This window comes from Mauremys mutica, chromosome 2 (genome assembly GCF_020497125.1).
Source record: "Mauremys mutica isolate MM-2020 ecotype Southern chromosome 2, ASM2049712v1, whole genome shotgun sequence".
NCBI classification, from domain to species: Eukaryota; Metazoa; Chordata; order Testudines; family Geoemydidae; genus Mauremys; species Mauremys mutica.
In genome coordinates, this window is record NC_059073.1 from 41,581,718 (window position 1) to 41,607,668 (window position 25,951).

The 25,951-nt window shown below is 46.7% G+C and overlaps 1 protein-coding gene across 1 annotated transcript in view; it reads right to left on the reverse strand.

Moving 5' to 3' along the window:
• VPS13B (vacuolar protein sorting 13 homolog B) overlaps window positions 1-25,951 on the reverse strand; it is a 902,514-nt gene that overhangs the window by 438,246 nt on the left and 438,317 nt on the right. The window contains exon 21 of the mRNA XM_045002958.1: window positions 3,930-4,077. Coding sequence (XP_044858893.1) covers window positions 3,930-4,077 — 148 coding nt within the window. The remainder of the gene's footprint in view (window positions 1-3,929; window positions 4,078-25,951) is intronic.

Below are 25,951 nucleotides of genomic sequence, written 5' to 3' on the forward strand. Positions count from 1 at the left end.
GGAGGGTAAGAAAAGAGTTGGAAGATCCAAAACTAGATGGATAGATGTCATACAAAGAGATCTGATTAGTTGTGGAGTTTCTGAGGAACTGAGTCAAGAAAGACTGGAATGGAGAAAAAGGATTCGAAGAGCCGACCCCATATAAATGGAATGAAAGCTAAAAGAAGAAGGAGAATTATGGCAGCACCCAGAAACCCCAATCAAAATATGAGTCCCATTTTGCTAGACTCTGAACAAACACATATGAAGACAAGGTCTCTTCCCTGAAGAGCCTACAATATAATGAGATAAGAGGCATATGAAGGGTAAGGTGGAAGAGGAATATAGTCTAATATATACATTTTTATGTCTGGTGGCAAAACTGCCTCTGCAGTGCACTGCGCATTTCCCCTTCTTCAGGGGTCTTTAAACAACACATACACCCCATAGTCTTTCTCCTTCAATCACAGCCCTTCTTGGGGTCTGGTTTCTTTATTTACAAAGTTCCAAAAATGCAAACAGAAACAAACACACACAAAAATGAATTTCCCCAATCACTCACAGAGTCCCCAGAAATATGTCCCAGGGCATGATTCTTACCTCAGTGACAGAGGGAGTGAGAAAAGGTTTACTTGCACAGTCTCTCTTACCAGCTTGTGGGTGCCCTAACCAAGCTGACTCCCTTGCAGCTTCTCAGAGTCAATCCCCTCATTCCAGAGCAGCAATAGCTCTCTTATAACGAACCAGTTGCTAGAGGTTCCTTCCTTGCACCAGATGTCTCTGGTTGTCTCATTTAGCAAGTCTGCTCCAGGCTTCTAATCTCCTGCATGCAGTTCCCTCTCTCCCGCTGCTTTCTCACAATGTACATACACACATTTATAATCATTTAAAAATGATAAATCGATAAAATGACAATAGACATCCTGTTTGTCCATCAAACCACCTTTAATTGACTGATTTCTTATAGGCATCACTGTTGAATGGTTCTGAGGAAATATTTGAAAGAAGCAAAGGGTAGAGATTTTACCTTCCTATTTTATCATTCCCAACTCCCTTTTCTATTTCCCTTTGAAAATCCCAGTTTGTAATCCCCCCTTCTGATTTAACATGAATATGGTGTTAATAAAGACTATGTTTTCCCCAAAATTTCCTCTTCTGTTTATGAAAAAAATACAGATGTATTCAACTTGGGTTCCTGTCACCATTCTATTCTATTTTGTTTTTTGATCAATGGTTCATTACTGAAATTATATTCACAAATATTCACATAATTTCAGTCAGTCACAGTCACATATTTATGACAACCTAATTTCAGAACACACTGTGGCTTCATAATTAGTTATAGAACAATCTCTCATAATCAATATTAACCATTGAAAGCACGCATGTATTATTAGGACAATTTTCAGATGTTTTCACTATTAATGATGTCATAGCCATATCTGTAATATCCACTGTAAAGGCATATTTTCTGTCATTGTTCCTTTTCAAATGTATTAATTCAGTAACAAAATAGCAGTAAAAAAGCACTAGGATTAGAGTACCAGATTCTGATTTCAGTTATATCAGTGAAAATCTTGAGTAATTCTACTGAATACCTGGAAAAATACATACACACACATATCCTTCCCACACCAATGTTGGCACATAGGGTGGAAACCATCTCTTCCATTCATCTCTGTAATTTGTTGCTGCTTCCATTTGCTCAGTGGTGTTCGCTCAACTATTCTGCCTTTCCTGACTAGGATTCTTTTTAAGGTTTCTCTAAGGCAGGATCCCCAAACTTTTTTGGTCATGGCCCCACCTTACGCAGGCTGCACCCCCCCGGGAGCTAGGGCCAGGAGTGGGACCAGAGATGGAAGCGGGAGCCGGTGGTCCCGTGGGCTGGAGGTACGGCTGGGAGCAGAGCCACAGCTGGACCTGGGACAGGGATGGGACAGGGCTGGAGCAGAGCGGGGGGCTGACCCAGGCCACGCCGCATCCCCTAAATGTTCCTCCGTGTCCCCCTAGGGGGGCACACCCCACAGTTTGGGGACCACTGCTCTAAGGCAGCCTTATTTCCTTAAATCAGTCGGTATTCACTTGACAAGCTTCATGTGGAAGTCTGTGTGTTGTCATCCAAAGTATATGCCCCAAATATCTCCAGCACTCCCTTCTGATTCTGGTGCAAATGAGCTGCTAGTTGGTGATATTTCAGATGATTCAATGTTTCCACTGGTCAAGAGGACTATTTTTCCCCCAAACTTCATTGAACAATTCTGTCAATTTCATTAGATGGGGGTATCAAGTACTTTTATCATTGCTGCTGTAATTTGATCATCCTCCACTGCTTTGTTATTTTTCAGCTCTTTTACTTCAGACTGTGCTTCTGATATCTCTATTGGATCAATGTTAATGTCAAGTTGATCAGATTCACATTTCATCAGATCTGGTGCTGTGGTGGGGCTGATTCTACTGAGTACTTCTTTGAAATGCTCTGCCTATCTGTTTTTCTGTTCTACCTCAGCTGTAAGCATTTTTCCATCTTTTCTTTTTATTGGCTCATGTCCTGTTTTGAAATTTTCACACAGAGTTTTAGTCACTTGGTAAACAGCTCTGTGGTTTCCTATCATAGCAGCAGCTTCAGCTGCTAGCTCTACAACATAAGCCCACCTGCTGCACACTCATGTGACTGCTGGTCCCAAGCCCAGGTAAAGTGGGGAGGGCTGAACACAGGGCTAACCATTTGGCTTTGTAGAAACATCTTACTGGTTATAGAAATGGAATCAGGCTACCACTCTGTTAAAAATTAAATCTGCCGACCCCTAATGCTGCATGACAGCTCCTGTGAAAGCCAGTCTCTGGAAGCCAGGAACCCAAAAACTGATGCTAGCACAATAAAACACTTCAGAGTTGGTTACTGGAACATGAGAACAACATTTCAAATACCAAAGATCTCAGCAATCATGAGGGAGATGGACAACTATGAACTTTAAATTCTGGGTATCAATGAAAGCAGATTGATAGGTGCAGAAAACAAGCACTTCAGGCAAAAGAAGAAACATCTCATTTACTCAGGTTGTAGTGACAACAAACCCTCAGAGGGAGTAATGCTCATTATAACAGATTCTGCTGAAAAATCACTCATCAACTGGGAACCTATTAACCCATGCATCGTTTTTGCCAGATTCCAAACCAGATTCCTAAAGACGTCAATCATATAGCACTGACAGAAGAACATAGCAATGAGGACAATGATAAGTTCTATGTGGGAATATACACCAGTGTGAATGAAAGTAGAATTTGGCCCCGTGTATTTTATAAGGATTACTACACTTTTTAAATGGATAGAATCAATTTTTTGGCTTGTGTCTTATAATAATAAGTGAAGCACGCTATGATAGCCCAGAAATGTACAGATTGTTATGTCCATTGACAATCAGTAATAACATGCTACAACATAAGCATAGACATTTGTTAAGGACCACAAACTACTCCAGCATTTAAGTTTTTGTTAAAGACAGAAAACAAAGTGGTGGCTAATACATTTTCCATAAGTAGGTGGTCTTGAAAATACTGCATTGTACTTTATTTAAACATAAGACCCTGATACTACAAAGACTTCTGAACATGCTAGAACGAGATTATGTGAGTAATTCCATTGACATTATATATCAAGACAATAATTAAAATTCTACTGTAAGTGCATCTGCTTCATCCAGCTTAGCAAGAGCATTGTCTGAAAGAGCATGAACCTCAATACTAATAGCAAAACAAGAGGCAAATAAAATGTGTTTAATGTGTTTTAGAAATTAAAAATCTGATGATTTTTAATTACATAAATTGTAAATAAAATGAGCGTTTTAAAATGAACTGTTTAAGTCTGAAAAATGTAATGCCGCTAAAATGCTTGTGTGTTATGTGCTGGCGAGAAGACAAAATGGCCAGATTCAATTAAAAAGAGAACATACCTGTTACAGTTTTTGTTTTGACAGGGCTGCTGGCATACTCAGAAGCTTGATTTGACTGCTGCTTTGCCAAAGGCATACTTCCAACTGACACCTCATCCTCTTTTTTTCTCGTTACTGGCATACCAAGAGGAACAGTTCCTACGGGCTGCTAGAAACAGGAAAAAAGTAAGTGCTATATGGTGACTAATTCAGAGACAATGAACATATATGATAGAACATTACATCATCATAGAAAGCGTATCATAAACTGTTACTTCGCCCAAAAAAACTCCTAGAAAAATAACTTGAAATTATAATTCAAGCACATACAATGTGAAAAATTTGCACACTGAACTCCTTCAGTATGTATTAAATAAATTAAAATCCTTAAATATTTTTAGATCCAGATTTCTGCATGCAACTCTTTGTTCCTGAAAATGCTCTGAAATATCAAAAAATGTCAAAGACAGTAAAATGGTAATATTTTATCTGTAAACTAACCAAAACTTAAAGAATAAATCTGGACAAATGACGACCACAGAAAAACTGAAGTCTGGATGTTTGAGGTTCCCAGAAACTGAAAGATGTTTGTATGAGATATGAATTCTAAGACATTTTAATAAATAATAATAATGATAAATTGTACAGTCCTTTATATACAAAGCAATTTACAAACTTTGCCTAATTAATCCTCAAAATGTTGGATGAAGTAAACATTTTTATTATTTACACAATGCCATGTGTATACCAGGTGCTTTATAGGGGAAAAAAAAAAGATGAAATCTATACCTTAAATACTAAGGACCACCTTCTTACAGTTACTAATGTTGAATATCATCTTATTTCTTTGGCAGTATGAGTAAAATCAATGACGCTACACATGAAGTAAGATATTGCTTAATATGAGTAAGAGTATTAGAATCCATTCCTAAAGTAAGTGTTACTTTCCCATTTTATGGAGTGGAGAAACAGGTCCAGAGAGATTAAATGATTTATCCAAGGCCAAACAGTGAGTCAGTATCAGTACTGAGATTAGAAAACAGAGTGCCTGGCTCTAAGATATGTCTTCAAGCCAACAAGACACGTTTTCTTTTTAATGTGCGTTATTCAAAAAATCAAAATGACAGTACTGTGGGCCATGGCTACACAATTGACCATTAGGCTCTTTAAGTAAACAGCCCTTCAAATTGTCTTAGAAGCTACACCATACCTGGCAACAGTCACTGGGAAATAGGAGATTTTTTTCCCCAAGGCCTGACTGTTAGTAGCAGAGAACTACTACACATTCCCAATGCTGATTTTGCTTTTGTTTATTATTTACAGATGATACAGTATCTGTGAAGACCAGACAGCCGGGTTACACATACTTTAATCAAGTTTTTTGTTGTTGTTTAAATTTGTTGGTAGCGGAGTGATAATGTAATTCATATAGACGAGAAAAAAGAAACCTCACACGTTGCATGAGGAATCTTTGTGGGAAACAGTTTGTGTGAGGCAGGGGTTATGTGCTTGTAAATTTCCCCCAATGGAAAACAGATTACTGCATTAAGCATCGTGCACACACACAAAATATCGTCCATGGATGAGTGACTGCTAAACACCTTTAATAATGCTTAGGAACTCCACTAGGAAAATAAGTTAGTGCAAGAAAAACACTCATCAGAAAAATCAAACATCTACTGAGGAAGTAGCATGTTTTAATCATACCCCAAAGAAGCCAACCTGAACGCACCTACAGTGGGATGTGAGACAGAAAAGAGCAACCCCACTGCTGTAGACAAATAGAACACCCCAGGATATGCCCATCAAACACCAGCTATGCACCAGAAAGCCCTAAAAGTCATTCTAGCAACGCAAAAGGAATCTTCAGTCAGCACTGGAAAAGCAAGATAAGGTTTATGGTGTAAAATTATTTTCCATACGGAAAGGTAGGTCAAAAGAAAATTTGTCAAGCACACTTTTGTCAAGACACATTTAGTAATACTACATTTCTCTTTTGAAAATTTAGCCACTTATGCTTCTATGACTATTTAATATGTCAAAAATGATTGCACCTTTCCTACCGCCTTAGGGTGACCAGATAACAAATGTGAAAAATCGGGACAGCGGTGGGGGTAATAGGAGCCTATATAAGAAAAAGACCCCAAAATCGGAACTGTCCCTATAAAATCGGGACATCTGGTCACCCTATACCGCCTACCACTGAGAATTTTTTCCTTCTACAATTTGGCATTTCTGGATATGACACGGCAAAGAGTGCTGGCATGCCAAATTAAAGCAGTGGCTTGGAGAATATGACCAGAGACTATGAGACACAATGGAGTTACAGGCTGGAGACTGACTGCCTAAGAAGCAGTTCCACAGAAAAGAACTTGGAGATTACAGTGGATGAGAAGCTGGATATGAGTCAACAATGTATTCTTGTTGCCAAGAAGGCTAACAGCATATTGGGCTGCATTAGTAGGAGCATTGCCAGCAGATCGAAGGAAGTGATTATTCTCCTCTATTCGGCACTGGTGAGGCCACATCTGCAGTATTGCGTCCAGTTTTGGGCCCCACATTACAGAAAGGATGTGGAGAAATTGGAGAGAATCCAGTGGAGGGCAACGAAAATGATTACGGGGCTGGGGCACATGACTTACGAGGAGAGGCTGAAGGAACTGGGCTTGTTTAGTCTGCAGAAGAGAAGAGTGAGGGGGGATTTGATAGTGGCCTTCAACTACCTGAAGGGGGGTTCCAAAGAGGATGGAACTCAGCTGTTCTTAGTGGTGGCAGATGACAGAACAAGGAGCAATGGTCTCAAGTTGCAGTGGGTGAGGTCTACATTGGATATTAGGGAACACTATTTCACTAGGAAGGTGGTGAAGCACTGGAATGGGTTACCTAGGGAGGTGGTGGAATCTCCATCCTTAAAAACCTCTAAGGCCTGGCTTGACAAAGCCCTGGCTGGGATGATTTAGTTGGTGTTGGTCCTGCTTTGAGCAGGGGGTTGGACTAGATGACCCTCTGAGGTCTCTTCCAACCCTAATCTTCTATGATTCTATGAAAGTGGTATGATGGAAAAAATTGTCTTAAGAGACAAAATCTAGTTCTGAACCATTGTCTCAACAATGTAGAAGTATATGTAACACCACTAGACACGTAGGGAAAACCATCTAGACTATAATAGTAAGAGAAAGATGGAAAAAAATAGGGCCATATATTGAATGCATAAGTACTGGACAATGAAACAGCTGTTTCATCTTTGCTGTCCAAAAGCAAGCCTGATGCTGTTGATGATGCCCAATACAGTCTTGTCAGTTTTTTGGCAAAAAACTGCCAGTTATAAGTATGCAGTAGATGAAAGTTAAATGTTGAACTGGATAAAAAGGGATTGTTAAGATGGGGGGTTTAGCCACAAACTGACATGGAAATTGTGGCTTAGGAAATAGCAGACGACAACAGCACCACAGCTGTATCGGAAGATGATGAATTTGATGGGAAAGGTAATGACACACTCAAGTGTTACCATCAGCACTTTATCACATCAAAAATTTAGAGATAAACTCTACTGCACATTTGTTGCTACACCTAATTGAGAACCACCTTTTGATTATTAGTAGATGTTATTATAATAAGGGTAAATGTACAGAAGACTTAATATAGCTATGAAAAATTATAGCAGCTTTTTATACAAAGTTGTACCACACTAGAGGACACTGTAACAAGAGGCAGTGTACTGAAACAGGACAGATGGCAGGACACCTTATATGTTACAAAGGGGGGAAAAAACCTAATTCCACACCAATTTTTCTGCTGATCATTAAAAGTTTAAAAAAAATTGTCTGGAAATAAATGAATCAAAGTTCAGGGAACTTGAAGTGTATTTATGCTCAGTGAACTAATGTCATAAAAATGTTTATAGCCTTATGAATAAGAGAGTCATACTGATGTAATTAAAATGGATTTTTGTTTAATTTTAAATTGTATTTGGCTCCCCTCTAGCTTTTCCTGCTTTTGTCATGGTTGTAGTAAGAAGTCCTTTCCCCAGTCAGTGACATAATATATAACAGTGTTGCACTTTCCTGCAACAATAAATGTTCTGTTGGTTGGAGTACACACTTGCAGAAGTTGCACAGAGCCTGGAGAAAAGCACATGAAGTCCCATACAGCTAGTTTGTGGGGAATAAGGGCAGGGGTGGCTCTAGAAATTCCGCCGCCCCAAGCAGGGTGGCGCGCCGCGCCGTTTGCGCCACCCTTCCCCGGTCCCGCGGCCGGGGCAGAAGTGCCTGCGGACGGTCCCGTGGTCCCGCGGCTCCGGTGGACATCCGCAGGCATGCTTGCGGGAGCTCCGTCCGAGCCGCGGGGCAAGTGCACCCGCCGCAGCCATGCTGGCGGGAGCTCAAGCGGAGCCGCGGGAAGAGGGGACCCTCCGCAGTCATGCCTGTGGCAGGTCCGCTCATCCCGGGGCTCTGGTGGACATCCCGCAGGCATGACTGCGGAAGGTCCGCCGGAGCCAAATGCCGCCCTGCCAGGACAATGCCGCCCCACGCGCCTGCTTGGCGCGCTGAAGTCTGGAGCCGGCCCTGAATAAGGGACAACTGTCTGTAGACCACCACCTACACGGCCAGAGCAGCTATCCTTACAAAGGGCTTCTTAGGGAACTGTTGATGTTATCGGTAGGTATGGGACAGAGAGGGAATTATTCTTGCAAATAGGAAAAATAGAAGAAGGTGATGAGCAGAAAAAGGGGTATAAATGATCCAAGACTGAACTTTTTTTCAGTAAGCCTTTCACATGTTTTAATAAGGGGGTAACTGCATTTCTTTGGGACAGTGAAGATCACAAAACCATTCTCAGGTTGTGACATGTATTAATCCAAAGTCTGATGACCATTAGGAAACATTACATAAATCTCTTGGATAAAGCTTTTCCATCTTAACCAGAATGACATTCACAGCAGACATCCCATCTCTAGCTCATCCAAAAAAAGAACCAATAAACTACCCCAAGCAGAACTTTTTATAACACAGAAAGGGAGAAAAACCAGAGACTCCACGAAGTCCACCAGAAACCTCATTATTTCTAATCTAATTAACCTGGAAGGACCTCAGATACTTCAACAAAAATTGTATTTATCTAAGCATATTTAATAGCTATTGAAACTATATAAAAAAAGTGCCCATTATATAGTGCTTTTTAATAGTTTTGAATGCAGAAAAGGTTTCTTCTTGTCTTAATTTCTCTTACTTCCTGTCCCCTTTGCAGTAAGAGAGAAAATTCCATAGGGTCAATTTAATACACAAATTGTTCAGCAATATCTTTCTAAAATTGATAATATCATGAATAATTCCTATCTTTTATACCAATGACTTCAGCTAGCTCACCTGGGAACACTAAGGGGGAAGTTCTCAGAAAAATAACTGTCAAGACTAAAATACGTGCAATGCTCGTTTTAGTTTTCAAGGCCAATCATCTGTTCGTGACAGGAAGAAAGTAACCATCAATAAGCATCACTTAAATCTAAATGAGCACATGGAGAATTTTAAAGAACTCGTCTGGAAAATCAAAACAGGGCATATATAATAGATTAGATTTAAAGGTTCATTTTATCTACTTAAAAAAATCATACTTCACTTTTGTCAGGAGTCTACCCTCACTTGAAACTGGGCGGTTTCAAAGTGAGGACCCGCATGTCTTCCCCCCACCCCAAAATCCTAGGGTAGGTCTCCCCTTCGGCTGCCACCACCCGGTCAATTCCGTGGGCCGGGACACCCCTGTTTCCCCCCTTGGGAACACAGATCAATTCACAGAGGAGGAACCTCCCCCCTCCTCCCTCTCTCCAGCCTGCTCTGGAGACAGAGGTGCCTGGATTCAAACGCCTTGAATCTCACACACACAGGGAAGCAGCCCACTTCCCCCTCCCCTTCCCCTGAATTTCCCCAAGGGAAGGAATTAACCAAGTCCAAAGAAAAGAAAAGAATTTATTAAAGAATAAAAAGAAAAATACAGAATCTCTATGAGCCCAAGCTGGACACTCATAGGGTATAACCTTATCAATCTCTGGAGAGAATCCCCTCTCCCCCTTTTCTCAGTAAAAGCAATATCAGCAAACAGGAATAAAGCATTTCCTTTAGCAAACACACAATTGCCAATATAGAAATCAAATCATAAGACTAATTCGCCTTTCTAATTAATACTCACTATTAATTAGTAGAAACTACTCCAGGAGAACTTGGGGACATGACTGTCCTCTGTTAAATCCAAAACCAGTTCTCACACAGACAAAGGCTTCCCTCCACAGAGATTTGAAAAAATCTTATCTCTGATTGGTCCTCTGGTCAGGTGGTCACCAGGTACTACATGTTAACCCTTTACAGGTAAAAGAGACCTTAACCCTTAACTATCTGTTTATGACACGCCCCCCAAATCGCCAACAGTGGGAACTACTGGTGGTGATTTCCTCCTAGCACTGTAACATAAACAGATAAACAAAACACATGCACTATTACATATACTACTAAGTATGTAAACAACAAGATTTTTGACACTGAAGAACACTTTGTATGCATTTGAGCGGACATACTTGGCATTGTCCTTGCCCATCCCCTCCCAGTGGAAGGAATGTTTTTAACCTGTTTTTGCTTTGTTGACCCCAGAATGCCCCCTGGGATGTCAGGGCCCAAGCTTAAGAGCTTGTCCCAGTACTTAGTTGGAACTACCAACTGTCTTTGAGGATGCTGGCCTTCCTGGTGTCCACCAGAAAGAATGTCCTTATATAAAAGTCCTTGTTTTACAACAAACTGGAATTGGGTAGAAGAGCTGAGAGGCGGTGGGTTGCTTCGTGCCGCCGCCCAAAGCTTTCTTAAGGCTGTCATCGGCTTCCTGCTCAGTCTGGAACTGTTCCCTTGAGGCGGGAGACACCAATTCCTCTGGGAGCGATGTAGGTGATGAGGTTGTTTTCATTGACTGTGGACCGCTCTCCGCTGGTGCACAAGGTGATATTTCAGGCTCTGGCTGAGCCTCTTGGGTAGAGTTGTCTGCTGCTTCTGCCAGTTTAGGCCCGTTGGCGCCCCCTGGCGGTGGAGTTGCAAGCGCTGGCGTCAGTGCTGGCGCTGGTTCTGCCGCTGGTTGCTTTTCCAGTTCCGGTCCTGGGACTGGATGTACTATGGCTGCTGTAGTTGTTGGCATGGGATCCGGTTCCACCACCTCTGTCTGGGTCTCTGGTAACACAGACAGGGTCCTGGTGGATGGCTCAGGAACAGGGTTGGGAGTGCCTGCTTGTTTGGCCTGGCCGCGGGTGACCACTCCCCCCCTCTTGGCCAGCTGCACATGGTTGGCCAAGTCTTCCCCCAGTAACATGGGGATGGAATAATTGTAATAGACAGCAAAAGTCCTTTTTCCTGACCAGTCCTTGTACTGGTCTTCAGGGATGCTGTACCCATGGCAGGTCCTTTTAACCTTTTTGAAGAAGGCCTTAGTGTCCTCACCTGCCATGTAGGTGGGAAATTTCTTGGGATGGGGAACAGTGCCTTCTGGTGCTGGCCACACCCCTCTGCAGTCAGTGAATTTTATGTGTGGCTTGCTGGTGTTGCTTTTTGGTGCTGGCCACACCCCTCTGCAGTCAGTGAATTTTATGTGTGGCTTGCTGGTGTTGCTTTTTGGTGCTGGCCACACCCCTTTGCAGTCAGGGAATTGGTTTCCCCAATTCCTAACCCTCTCTATTCCCGAGAGACTGAATAGAAAAGAAACAAAACCTTTTCATTTGCAAATGTGTAGTTGCAGTTTGCTGATATACTGAGAAGACCCAAAAAAACTGGTTTGTCCTGTTTCTAGCACTTGCTAAGTACCTCACAGTGGGGGTCCTTTCTAACAAGCCTCCTAGAAAAACTTGCACCTCTTTCCTAGCTGTTTTTAAGCAGACAGAAAGAAAAAAAAGGAGAAAAAAGAAAAGAAGAAGGAAAAAAATCCTTTTCTAACACAGCCTGTTAGAAAACCTTATGCCTCAGCTAAACCCAGCTGAAAATCTGTTTCCAAGAAAAACAATCTTCCTAATAAGCCCAGCTGAGCGGCTGGTGCTACTTAGTACCTGCAGAAAAGTGTAGTAAATCCTCTCAGAGATTTGTATTCCCTGGCTTCAGAGGATTTCAAAAGACACAGGAAAAAAAATCTGTCTGGAGGGTTTCTGTCTCCCCCCCCCAAACCTGTTTTCCCTGTTGGATGGGAATGTACTTTGTCGAGCACTTCCCCCCACCTTAGGAATCCTGAGTGATACCTGATATCACAAAGGAAGGACACACCTCTAGGGAAGAGTTTTTCCTCAGCATAGCCAGCAGAGAAAAAAACCTCCTCCTAACCCTGTTTTCCCTGTTGGATGGGAATGTACTTTGTCGAGCACTTCCCCCCACCTTAGGAATCCTGAGTGATACCTCGTATCACAATGGACGCAAGTACTGTAACAGAAAGCCCTGCAAAAACTGAAAATACTTGTAACCCTGAAACTGCCTCAGAGTGCCTCTGGTAGAAAAGCCTTGCCTCTCTCTCTGGGTCCGAAACACCACTGCCACCATGTCAGGAGTCTACCCTCACTTGAAACTGGGCGGTTTCAAAGTGAGGACCCGCATGTCTTCCCCCCACCCCAAAATCCTAGGGTAGGTCTCCCCTTCGGCTGCCACCACCCGGTCAATTCCGTGGGCCGGGACACCCCTGTTTCCCCCCTTGGGAACACAGATCAATTCACAGAGGAGGAACCTCCCCCCTCCTCCCTCTCTCCAGCCTGCTCTGGAGACAGAGGTGCCTGGATTCAAACGCCTTGAATCTCACACACACAGGGAAGCAGCCCACTTCCCCCTCCCCTTCCCCTGAATTTCCCCAAGGGAAGGAATTAACCAAGTCCAAAGAAAAGAAAAGAATTTATTAAAGAATAAAAAGAAAAATACAGAATCTCTATGAGCCCAAGCTGGACACTCATAGGGTATAACCTTATCAATCTCTGGAGAGAATCCCCTCTCCCCCTTTTCTCAGTAAAAGCAATATCAGCAAACAGGAATAAAGCATTTCCTTTAGCAAACACACAATTGCCAATATAGAAATCAAATCATAAGACTAATTCGCCTTTCTAATTAATACTCACTATTAATTAGTAGAAACTACTCCAGGAGAACTTGGGGACATGACTGTCCTCTGTTAAATCCAAAACCAGTTCTCACACAGACAAAGGCTTCCCTCCACAGAGATTTGAAAAAATCTTATCTCTGATTGGTCCTCTGGTCAGGTGGTCACCAGGTACTACATGTTAACCCTTTACAGGTAAAAGAGACCTTAACCCTTAACTATCTGTTTATGACAACTTTACATTTTTTTAAGCTGACATTGTTACAAGTAACTCCTAATGTTTCAATAACTAAAAGAGATTTGAGGGGAAAAAACCACGTTCTCTGTGTTTTCCAGTGTGTTAACTTTGTATATTAGATTGCACTTTGATTATATTCAGCTTCCCTGCTTGCCCTCCAAAAATCATCTCCCCTTTTTGTTTGTATAGGTTTTTCCCATAGCAAGAGGGGAAACAAAATTAAAAGTGATTTGCAAAATTCATTGACTTCAGTGGGACTCCATGCAGGAATATATACATGCTCATGAGTAACTGCTTCCAGGTTCAGAGTCTATGACTGGAAAAACTTATAAGATTTTATAGAGATAAGACTTTCATACAACATTGTCATAGAAGAAAAATAAATGCACCAAAGGCTGTTCTAATTTTTGTAATTGTTTTGCAGTCACATCACGAAGCAAAATCCAGCTGCAAGGACACTGCTAACTTGAAAACCACTCAGTTTAAAAAAGCTGAGATGAACATTATAATAGTGAGACTAAGTGCAATTCATGTTGACTGTATTCTTGTTATTGGACTTCACTTACGTATGAGGGTTTATGTATTTCCTCAGGGAGCCACACTGAAGTCACTGAGAGTCCCTCTGGGATAATTATGTGTGTATGCAGTATTAATTCTCACAAATAATGTGACTTTGGCCCTCACTCCAGCCTTCACATATATTGGGGTGCAGAGGGGAGTGGGGGGAAAGAAAGAACACAAAGTTCTGTAGTCTAGTGTTAGGTGCACTAAACAGCAAACCAAGAGCCCATGAGTTCTACTCCTTTCTCTTCCACTGACTGCTCTTAATATTTCTGTGCCCTTCACAACCCATACTATGAGCCAGGCTTTCATACCTTGTTGGGGGTAACTACCATTCACCATTTTACAGATAACCGAATAGAAACCATTGTGACAAAGTTCCTCCTCTACCTTGGTGGGTCCTGCATTTATTGGCGGATTTGCTCACCTCACAGATTCATCCTGTGGGTCAGGAAACAGCCCAGAGACCTTCCCCTCTGGTAGAAGCCACAGACCAGGTCAATTCCTCCTGTGTCTGATCACGAGTTGGGAGGTTTGGGGGGAACCTGGGCCCACCCTCTACTCCGGGTTCCAGCCCAGGGCCCTGTGGACTGCAGCTGTCTAGAGTGCCTCCTGGAACAGCTGTGCAACAGCTACAACTCCCTGGGCTACTTCCCCATGGCCTCCTCCCAACACCTTCTTTATCCTCACCACCGGACCTTCCTCCTGATGTCTGATAACACTTGTACTTCTCAGTCCTCCAGCCGTATGCCTACTCACTCTCAGCTTCTTGCAAGCCTCTTGCTCCCAGTTCCTTGCATGCACTTCCTCTCCTCTGGCTCCCTTTGGCCTGACTGGAGTGAGCCCTTTTATACCATCAGAGGGGGCTTAATTAGAGTCAGGTGCTTAACAGCCTCACCTGACTTTTAGCAGGTTAATTGGAGTCAGGTGTTCTCATTAGCCTGGAGCAGCCCTTGCTCTGATCACTCAGGGAACAGAAAACTGCTTATCCAGTGGCCAGTATATCTCCCTTCTACTACTCTGCTGTTCCCAACTAGCCTGGGTCTATCACACCAGGAATAGAGCTATAACAGAGCCAAGACTCATCCACTTTGCAACACTGTCTTTTTGCATCACTCTCTAGTAGCTACACATACAGAGGTTTCTGACTTGAGTATTTCTGTGCTAAGAGATCTGGCTCTTTATCTGAAGTGGAAGAGGCCACTTTTACATTTAGAGGTACTGGATTCAGTACACACAGATGACCCAAGCAAGGCATTGTTACATTTAGTGATGCTGTCTGTAACCACTGGATCACAATCCATTCCCATAGCCACAAACAGAAAAAGACGGTTACTCACTGTAGTAACTGTTGTTCTTCGAGATGTGTTGCTCCTATCCATTCCAGTTAGGTGTGCGGGCTGCGCGTGCACGGCTCTCCGGAACATTTTTACCCTAGCAACTCCGGCGGGCCGGCTGGGCGCCCCCTGGAGAGGCGCCGCTATGGCGCCGGATATATACCCCAGCCGGCCCGTCCGCTCCTCAGTTCCTTCTTGCCGGCTACTCCGACAGTGGGGAAGGAGGGCGGGTCTGGAATGGATAGGAGCAACACATCTCGAAGAACAACAGTTACTACGTTGAGTAACCGTCTTTTCTTCTTCGAGTGATTGCTCCTATGCATTCCAGTTAGGTGATTCCCAAGCCTTACCTAGGCGGTGGGGTCGGAGTGAGACGTGGCAGAGTGTAAGACTGCTGAGCCGAAGGCTGCATCGTCTCTGGATTGCTGCACCAACGCGTAGTGGGAGGCGAAGGTGTGGACAGAAGACCAGGTGGCCGCTCTACAGATGTCCTGGATGGGGACATGGGCCAGGAAGGCGGCCGACGAGGCGTGCGCTCTCGTCGAGTGAGCAGTGAGGTGGCATGGTGGCACGCGAGCAAGCTCGTAGCATGTCCGAATACATGCCGTTACCCAGGAGGAAATCCGCTGGGAGGAGACCGGCTCGCCCTTCATGCGGTCGGCGACTGCTATAAACAGCTGGGTCGAACGCCGGAAGGGCTTCGTCCGCTCGATGTAAAAGGCAAGGGCCCTGCGGACGTCGAGGGTGTGAAGCTGTTGCTCCCGAGGGGAGGCGTGCGGCTTCGGGAAGAAGACCGGGAGGAAGATCTCCTGGTTGAGGTGGAACGCCGACACCACCTTAGGGAGGAAGGCCGGGTGTGGTCGAAGCTGCACCTTGTCTCCGTGGAAGACGGTGTATGGTGGACCAACCGTTAGAGCACGAAGCTCAGAGACTCGTCTTGCGGATGTAATTGCGACGAGGAAGGCTGTCTTCCAGGAGAGGTAGAGCAGAGAGCACATGGGCAGAGGCTCGAAGGGCGGTCCCATAAGCTTGGCCAGAACGAGGTTCAAATCCCAGGTCGGGGCAGGACGCCGCACCGGCGGGTACAAGTGGTCCAGGCCTTTAAGGAAGCGGGAAACCATCTGGTTGGAGAAGATGGACCGACCTCCCATAGATGGACGAAAGGCAGACACTGCTGCCAGGTGGACCCTCAAGGAGGAGACCGCAAGACCTTGCTCCTTAAGGTACCAGAGGTAGTCCAGGATAGTAGGGACAGGGACTACGAATGGATTGAGTCCTCGTTGATCACACCACAGCGCGAATCGCTTCCATTTCGCAAGGTAGGTGGAGCGAGTGGAAGGCTTTCTGCTCTCTAGCAGGACTTGCTGTACTGCCGCCGAACAGTCCCTCTCTGCGTGGGTCAACCACGCAGGTACCAAGCTGCAAGATGGAGGGACTGCAGGTTCGGATGGCGGAGTCTGCCGAAGTCCTGTGTGATGAGGTCCGGCCATAACGGAAGGGGGATGGGATCCCGAACGGAGAGCTCGAGCAGCAGGGTGTACCAATGCTGCCTCAGCCAGGCCGGAGCTACGAGTATGACGTGGGCTCTGTCCCTCCGAAGCTTCAGTAGCACTCGGTGCACGAGCGGGAACGGAGGGAAGGCGTAGAGGAGGTGATCCGTCCAGGAGTAAAGGAAGGCGTCCGACAGGGAGCCTGGCGAGCGACCCTGGTACGAGCAAAACAGGTGGCACTTCCTGTTCTCCTTGGAGGCGAATAGGTCTATCTGGGGAAACCCCCACCTCTGGAAGATTGTGTGCACGACATCTGGACGGAGGGACCACTCGTGGGAGAGGAACGACCTGCTGAGATGGTCGGCCAATGTGTTCTGCACTCCCGGAAGAAAGGACGCTTCTAGGTGAATCGAGTGGGTCACGCAGAAGTCCCACAGGAGCATCGCTTCCTTGCAGAGCGGGGAGGAGCGGGCTCCGCCCTGTTTGTTCACATAAAACATCGCTGTCGTGTTGTCCGTGAACACCGCTACGCATTGGCCTTGCAGACGGGCGTGGAAGGCGTGGCATGCCAAGCGAATTGCCCGCAGCTCCCGGACGTTGATGTGGAGGAAGAGCTCCTGGGGCGACCAGAGGCCCTGGGTGTGAAGGTCGCCCAGGTGGGCCCCCCATCCCAGCGCCGAGGCATCCGTTGTCAGTGTCACGGACGGACGAGGAGGGCGGAACGGGACTCCTGCACATACGACCTCTGGGTCCAGCCACCAGCTGAGCGAAGCGAGGGTAGGCTTCGTGACCGTGACTACTCTGTCTATGGAGTCGCGGTGCGGGCGGTACACCGACGCCAGCCAGGATTGAAATGGGCGAAGGCGCAGCCTCGCGTAGGCGGTGACAAACGTGCACGACGCCATGTGGCCCAGGAGGCGTAGGCAGGACCGAACCATCGCAGTGGGAAAAGCGTGCAGGTCTCGGATGATGGAGACCATCGTCTGGTGTCGAGCGCGAGGGAGGCAGGCCCTGGCCACCGTGGAGTCGAGGACCGCTCCGATAAATTCCACTCTCTGCGATGGAGTCAGTGAGGACTTCTCGGCATTGACGAGAAGGCCCAGTGCCCGAAACAGGGAGAGTATCTCGGCAATTTGGTCTGTTACCAATTGTTGGGATGGCCCACGAACCAGCCAGTCGTCGAGATAAGGGTAGACGTGAACTCGACGACGGTGGAGGTCTGCAGCAACTACCGCCATGCACTTGGTGAATACCCTCAGCGCGGTGGATAGGCCGAAGGGTAGTACCGCAAACTGGTAGTGTGCACTGTTGACCATGAAACGTAGATAGCGTCGATGGGGAGGGTAGATCGCGATATGGAAGTACGCGTCCTTCATGTCGAGGGCGGCAAACCAGTCTCCCGGATCCAGGGAGGGAATGATGGTCCCCAAGGTTACCATGCGAAATTTGAGCTTGACCATGTACTTGTTGAGCTCCCGGAGGTCCAGTATGGGTCTGAGGCCTCCTTTCGCCTTGGGGATGAGGAAATAACGGGAATAGAATCCCCTGCCCCGCCTGTCTTGCGGCACCTCCTCTATGGCACCCAACCTCAACAGCGTCTCGACCTCTTGCAAGAGGCATTGCTCGTGAGAGGGGTCCCTGAAGAGGGACGGGGAAGGTGGGTGGGAAGGAGGGGGCGAAATAAACTGAAGGCGGTAACCATACTGGATAGTACGGAGTACCCAGCTGTCTGATGTTATTTGGGACCACGCCGGGAGGAAGCGGGAAAGGCTGTTGCAAAACAAAGGGGTTGGATCCTGGGAATAGACTGATGAGCCGTCCTCGGGCGTCCCATCAAAACTGTTGTTTGGGCCGTTGCGGGGCCTTGGACAACGCCTGGGCCTGGTTGCGCCTGCTGCCTGAAGGTCTATGGCGGTTGAGGCCATTGCGCCGACTATTATAGGGCCTTGACCTGGCCTGGGTAAAAGGCCGGTAGGGCTGTTGCTGCCGGAAAGAGCGCCTCTGGGTAGCTAGAGTGTCCATACCCAGAGTGCGGATAGCTATACGACCGTCCTTCAGGGTCTGTATCCTGGAGTCCGTTTTCTCTGAGAACAGACCGTGAGTCTCAAAGGGCAGGTCTTGCAGGGTATACTGCACTTCCGGCGGCAAGGTGGAGGACTGCAGCCAGGAGATGCGCCACATAGTCACTCCAGAGGCCAAAGTTCTGGCCCCTGAGTCCGCCGAATCCAGAGCAGCCTGGATGGAGGACCGGGAGGCTTTCCTGCCCTCTTCGACCAGAGCCGAGAACTCTTGCCGGGAAGCCGTCGGGATCAGCTCCGAATACTTAGTGAGGGACACGAAAATGTCAAAAGTGTACCGAGCTAGGAGGGCCAGCTGGTTTGCAAGCCGCAGCTGGAGACCCCCCGCCGAATACACCTTCCGGCCCAACAAGTCCTTGCACCTGGCGTCCTTCGACTTCGGCGCCGGGGCTGGCTGTCCGTGCCTCTCACGGTCGTTAACAGAGTGGACAACGAGTGAGTCCGGAGCGGGGTGCGTGTACAGATACTCGTATCCCATGGGGGGGACAGAGTATTTACGTTCAACGCCCCTTGCTGTAGGAGGGACGGACGCCGGCGACTGCCAGATGGTAGTGGTATTTTTCTGTATTGTCTTAACAAACAGGAGGGCCACCCGCATCGGGGCCTCCGCGCCGATGACGTTGGTCACCGGGTCTTCGTCTTCCGGGACCTCCGCCACCGGGAGGTCAATGGCTTTTGCCACCCTGCGGAGAAGGTCCTGGTGGGCCCGCAGGACAATCGGGGGAGGGTCCGCCGTAGCGGCACCCGCCACCGCCTCATCTGGAGAGGAAGATGAAGACAGAGTCTGTACCACCACCTCTGCCGGTGGCTGCTCCGGGGCTTGGGAAGTTGAATCGTGCCCTGGATGCAATGCGGGATCTGACGGCGACAGGGTCTCCCCCGGTGGTGTTGGGGGAGGCATGCTCACCGTGGCCTCTGGCACCCTGCGTTCAGCACCTACTGGGCGCTGGGGAAAGGGGAGCCCTTGGGGCTCATGGTAGGCCCAGGGGACCCAAAAACCCCACTGCTGAGGTCCAAGGTCCTGGCTCTGGGTGGCAGCCCGGAGATCTGTCCCGCTGCCCGCCTGGGAGGCGACGGATGGCTGACGCGAAGGTTACGGGGGGGCAGAGGCGCTGATGGAGTGCGCCGTGGAAGGAGGCAGCTTGTCCCTGGACGGTGCCGAGGATCGGTGCCGGCCGTCACGGTGCCAGGATGGAGATCTGGACCGTCGACCATTTCGGTACCAGGAGCCTGAGCGTGACCTCGATCGTCGGTGACGAGAGCGGCTTCGGGAGTCGCGATGTCGAGATCGGTACCGGGAGCTGGACCTCCGACGGTACCGTCGGTCCGGTGACCGGGACCGTGAGCGTCGCCGGGAGTGCGACCGGTACCGTGATACTGAGCGGTACCGGGACTGTGACCGGTGCCGGGACGGGGAGCGGTACCGAGACGGAGATCGGTGCCGGGATCGGGATCGACGAGACGGCGACCGTTGCCTGGATCGGGACCAGGTCCGAGGCTTGGAGCGTCGTCCATCCCGTCTGTCGGGGGTCGGGGGCCGCATCATTGCCGGCTTGCCCACCGACTGAACAGCCCGCACCGGCGGTGCCGGGGGCCGGAGGCTCGGTGCCTCTGCGAGCTCAATAAGCTCTCTTGCCGTCGCGAATGTCTCAGGCGTGGACGGGAGATGCAGCTCGACCGCGGTCGGCACCGGGGATCAGGGAGGTACCGGACTCGACGGCTCTTGAGGTGCCGGAGTCAACGGAACCTGCACGGCTTGTGCACTACCACAGCCGGTGCCGGAGGTGCCGGTGATGGCTGGGTAAGCTGTCCCGAAGTTGAAGACTTAGGAGCTGTGTGCGCCGTCTTCCGCTTCCTCTGTGGGGAGAGGGAACGGTGCCGGGACTTCGGTGCCATCTGCGACTCTTTAGCTGCGTCGGTACCGGGACGGCTCGGTGCCGCTGGTGTGCTGCGCGCTGAGGACGGTTTCGGCGGCGCCGGGGACGGAGCGGGAGGCTGAAGTGCCAACTCTGTAAGGAGCTGTTTAAGGCGAGAGTCTCGGTCCTTTCTCGTGCGCGGCTTAAACGCCGTGCAAATCGGGCACTTATCTGTTCTATGAGATTCCCCGAGGCAGCTCAGGCAGGAGTCGTGCGGGTCGCCGATGGGCATGTGCCACTGGCAAGCCGCACAGGGCTTAAACCCCGGTGCCTTGGGCATGAGCCCGCACCGGTTGTGGAAGAAGAGGGGCTAACCCCTCTAATTCCCTTACTATACTATAACAACTAAACTTATTCAACTAATCTAACAACTAAACTAAGTTAACCAACTATATACACTGAAGAGATGGAGAAACGCTAGGGCTGTGGAGGTGAGAGAGCACTCCACTGTTCCAACTGGCCGTCACGGGTGGTAAGAAGGAACTGAGGAGCGGACGGGCCGGCTGGGGTATATATCCGGCGCCATAGCGGCGCCACTCCAGGGGGCGCCCAGCCGGCCCACCGGAGTTGCTAGGGTAAAAATGTTCCGGAGAGCCGTGCACGCACAGCGCGCACACCTAACTGGAATGCATAGGAGCAATCACTCGAAGAAGAACCAGAAATATTGATGCCCAGCATTGCACTGCTGTCTCACAAATACTTGTGTAACCCACTGGCAATGAGAGTGTTTTAGCACCCTGCATGAGCTGGTCCACAAAGGGAACAACAACATATCTTCCCCATTACGCTTAGAGCTGTAGTGTAAGGGATCTGTACAGCAGGTCTGAAGGTTGTGGGTTGAAAACCTGATGATGATCCATGTGAATATGACAAATTATGTGTGTGTGTAAGTAAAAGTTAGTGGACCCAAGAGTAATTGTTAGAACAATTTTATATTGCAAAAATTTTATTTATTAAAGTGAATGTGCATCTTGGTTTAATAATTTGTTGTATTGTTGCATTTGCATTATTTGTATTTGTTTAATAGGAGCTGTCCTTTTAAGAATAGGGTGTGGGAGATGTAGCGTGTTTTTTAGACTGATAGCAATGTGTGGATGATTTTAGCAGTGTGTCCAGGGAGCGGAAGCCCTGCCTACGTACAGCCCAAAAAGGACAGAACTTGATTTAATAAAATTATCTTTTCAGAAAGCAAACATAATTATCAAAGTATAACATTAACAGGGATTGGATGTCTCAGAACATTGCTTTGGAGCTATGGAGCCTTTCACCTGTAGTAATCTGGGAGCATATGTAATTCTGTAGGCAAGTTAATGACAGAAAGATAGGAATGGTGTCTTTTGATTTGTAAAAATCGACCGAATAATAATTTCAATAGTGTCACTGTTCGCAGCGTGGTAGATGGGACTTCCTGCCCCCCGTGGCTCCCTGCTCCAACTCCTCCAGCTGGTGGAAATTTGGATAATATTGTCAGAAACGGGTCAAGTTGAATATCATTCAAAAGCCCTTCTCCCAAAAACACAATGGTACCAAACCTAAAACAACTATAGAAGCAGCAAAGAATCCTGTGGCACCTTATAGACTAACAGACGTTTTGCAGCATGAGCTTTCGTGGGTGAATACATGCATCTGAAGAAGTGGGTATTCACCCACGAAAGCTCATGCTGCAAAACGTCTGTTAGTCTATAAGGTGCCACAGGATTCTTTGCTGCTTCTACAGAACCAGACTAACACGGCTACCCCTCTGATACTTAAAACAACTATGTAGCTATATATTCAAGAGAATGCTTAAAAATAAATTTTTTTAAATTATACTTTAAGAAAGTCTTGTCAAACATGCAGCCCTCACAATATTAAATTGTGGCCCTCAGTTGACAGTACTGTGTGATCAGTTCAGTCTCAGAACATGATACCTGATTCATTTCTTTAATGTTACAGATTACTATGAAAGGAAGGAATGCATCACGATGATTTGGCATCATTGGCAAAAAAAGAATTGTTTCAGTGGTACTGATTATCAACTTTATTTACTATGCCAAGAGTTGTACTGAAGCACTGATGAAGACATCAGCATCATGCCAGAAATTACTGGAATCCATCCGCAAACGGTATGCACATAGTTACATAACATACATTACATAACATAATTATAATATAATTACAATCTTTTCGTTTTTACTCTCATCTTGATCATTTTTAGGAATCAATGGAAAGAAAAAGAGTAGCTGAATCTTTGAAGAATTCCACTGTGGAAGTCCTAGTTAAATGCTTGGTAGCACCTTACAGGCTAGAAGAAATGCACGCATAAACTGAATTTGGCGAGCTTGGAGAAGATGTACATCGAGCATCAGGAAAAAATTCAAGATGCAAAGACAACTGCCAGTCGTGGGCAAGAGTCACCTTATCTTAGATCCCTTGGCATGCATTTTGAGAAGAATACCTTTTCTTCTGCAGTTTTCCAGAAGCCCGAAAGTATCCATTAAGCACAGTTTTGACACATAAGACAGGTGTGAAACTGTATGAAGCAGTCATTCTTAGTAAGAATGTTGCATGGAAAATAAAGGTGAGTGCATTGACCCAAAAGATGCCCATGCATATGATATTGTGTATCACATCAAGTGCTACACCAATAACATATATATTGTGTCAAAAGGTAAAAGCAATCGAAACAAATACTGATGTTACCACTGTAAACTATGCAACTCGGCTGGAGTTCAAAAACTGCCTCACAGAGGGCTCAAATGGATGGAAAAGTGGTGGTGATGGGTGATGCAAAGGCTAAGTACAGAGAAATATGTGCTTTGAACAGGATTGAAGAGGAACAAATGCTTAGCAGAAAAGCTCTGAAAGCATTTATTGAAGATGAACTGTGGGATGTGGATGTAGTTTTTAGCAATCCTATCCACAGAAATGAATCACAGTGCATATACTTATAAGCTGCAAAAGACGTGGCGCTATACAAAGCGCTGATGTCAACAGTAATATGAAGACTGTTTCCAGATGCTAAATGTTTACGGAAAAGCATTGTGTCCTGCAGTATGTGGGAGTTTCAGGGATCCATAGTTGATGCCAAATCTGAAAAAATAAAACTGAGTGACCTGTTTTTCTTTTTTTTTTAAATGGTGCATCTTTGATCATGGTGACAGTAAGCACCAGCAAGCTTGACAGTAAGCAAGTGGAGCACAAGGCTGCCATTTTATCACAAAGCCTCATGTACGAGTGCTTGAGTGAAAGGCAGGTTTTCAACACATGCATGACAACTGTGAGCCATATGCACAATCTACCACTACAAATGGCTGTTGGTTTAACAATTAATTCCAAAACCTGTAGCAAATTCCTTGTGCAGTTTATGCACAGCATTGCCTCCTCCACTGAGTATAAAGTACTCTTCCTGGAGACTGCAATAGCAAGCAATGTTCTTAGCTGCATGGAACTGAATGAACGGCTGTACATTCCCCAGATCTCATCAAGGGAAGGTCTATATTTTTGTGCTGCCAATAACTTAGACTTCCTTGAAGATACAGCAGATGGCACAGGTACTCTTCATGCTACTGTTATGGTCTGCTATCAGGACTATATTAATGGAGACTAGTCCCAGCCTCATGTGCTGTCTGGACCAGCAAAGAACTGTTCCTTGAAAGTGCTTCCTGACTTCATGACACACACACTTTTCTATCAAGTCCAAAAATTCTGAAGCCAAAAACTCAGTTTTCAATAAAGTATTGGTTTAATTGACTAAAGCAGAGCTTTCTGCATTCACTAACCTTGACCTCACTTCGTTATTGTGGAAAAGTGGGATGCACTCCAAAGGTGAAAAATAATTGAGTATGGCTTCAGCTGAAGAGGGAGAAGACATACTCGCAAAAGATCTGGATATCTAGGACATATTATACATCATTTCGGGGAAAAAATACATTCCAACATCAGCAGCAGACAGCAAATGACCCATGTATACATCCTGCCAGTCATACCTGCTAGCCCCAATGATCGCTCATTTCACTAAGAAAACTTGCCACCATCCAGAGGTGCATGTATAGCTGCTATCAAGAAGAGGATTATCAAGCAATGGAATGACTGGGATGAGTGAGTGCATTCAAAACTATCCTCCTCTATCAGGTATGGATGGGTCATGCAGGATGGACTGATACGAAATGCACTTCCGAATCAATCCATCTGCTAATCAATTGCTTGTATGCAAAGACCAGATGCTCACCACCATGCAAATGTTTGCCCAGCAACCTGCATTGTATTGATATGTGCAAGTGTGTCACAGACGAGAATCACTGTGACGTGTCTAGCAGTGGTGCCCTAAATGGAGACGTCACTGATGATGACTTAGATGAACAAATGTTTTAAGTCCTATATATCAAGGCTAACTTCCCTTCGATTACCAAAAATCAATCTCTTTTTTATGCAAGCAATGCATTCCTGTGTTAAAATATAATTAAAAACGTTGATTTTTAAACATTTTTTGAATATACAGCTACATAATTGTTCTAGGTCTGTCATGTTTGGTATCATGTTCATAGGAGAAAGGGCTTTCAAATGATATCCAACTCATCCCTTTTCAGACAAACACTGTATTATCAAAATTTCCATCAATCAGAGGACTTGGATTTGGGAGCCAGAGTAGGTGTGTAACAGGTGGGTCCGGGGCTCAACCCTCTGAGGGGAGGAGGGGAGCCACACCGGCCCGCTTGTCTCACAGGGGTTCTGTCCTGTCTCTTTAAGGCTAGGACAGGCCCAGGCCCCCTGGTGCAGGGGCTGGGCGACAAACAGTCTAAATAGGTCTCAGGCCTTTGGTAGCAGGCTGAGCCAGTAACAAACAGTACAGGGGCTCAGGCCTTGGGTAGCAGGCTGAGCCAGTAACAACAGTACAGGGGCTCAGGCCTTTTGTGGCAGGCTGAGCCAGTAACAACAGTACAGGGGCTCAGGCCTTGGGTAGCAGGCTGAGCCAGTAACAACAGTACAGGGGCTCAGGCCTTGGGTAGCAGGCTGAGCCAGTAACAACAGTACAGGGGCTCAGGCCTTTTGTGGCAGGCTGAGCCAGTAGCAAGCAGTACAGGGGCTCAGGCCTCTTGTGGCAGGCTGAGCCAGTAGCAAGCAGTACAGGGGCTCAGGCCTCTTGTGGCAGGCTGAGCCAGTAGCAAACAGTACAGGGGCTCAGGCCTTTTGCGGCAGGCTGAGCCAGTAGGTAGAGGGGGACGACTGCCACCCGTGAGTGGGGTGGCAGGGGGGGACACAGGCCCACCCACTCCACTGTGTCCCGGCCCGGGGCCCTAGGCAGCGGTCCTCACCGCTGCCGGTCAGTGGGGATCCTGACCGCAACACTG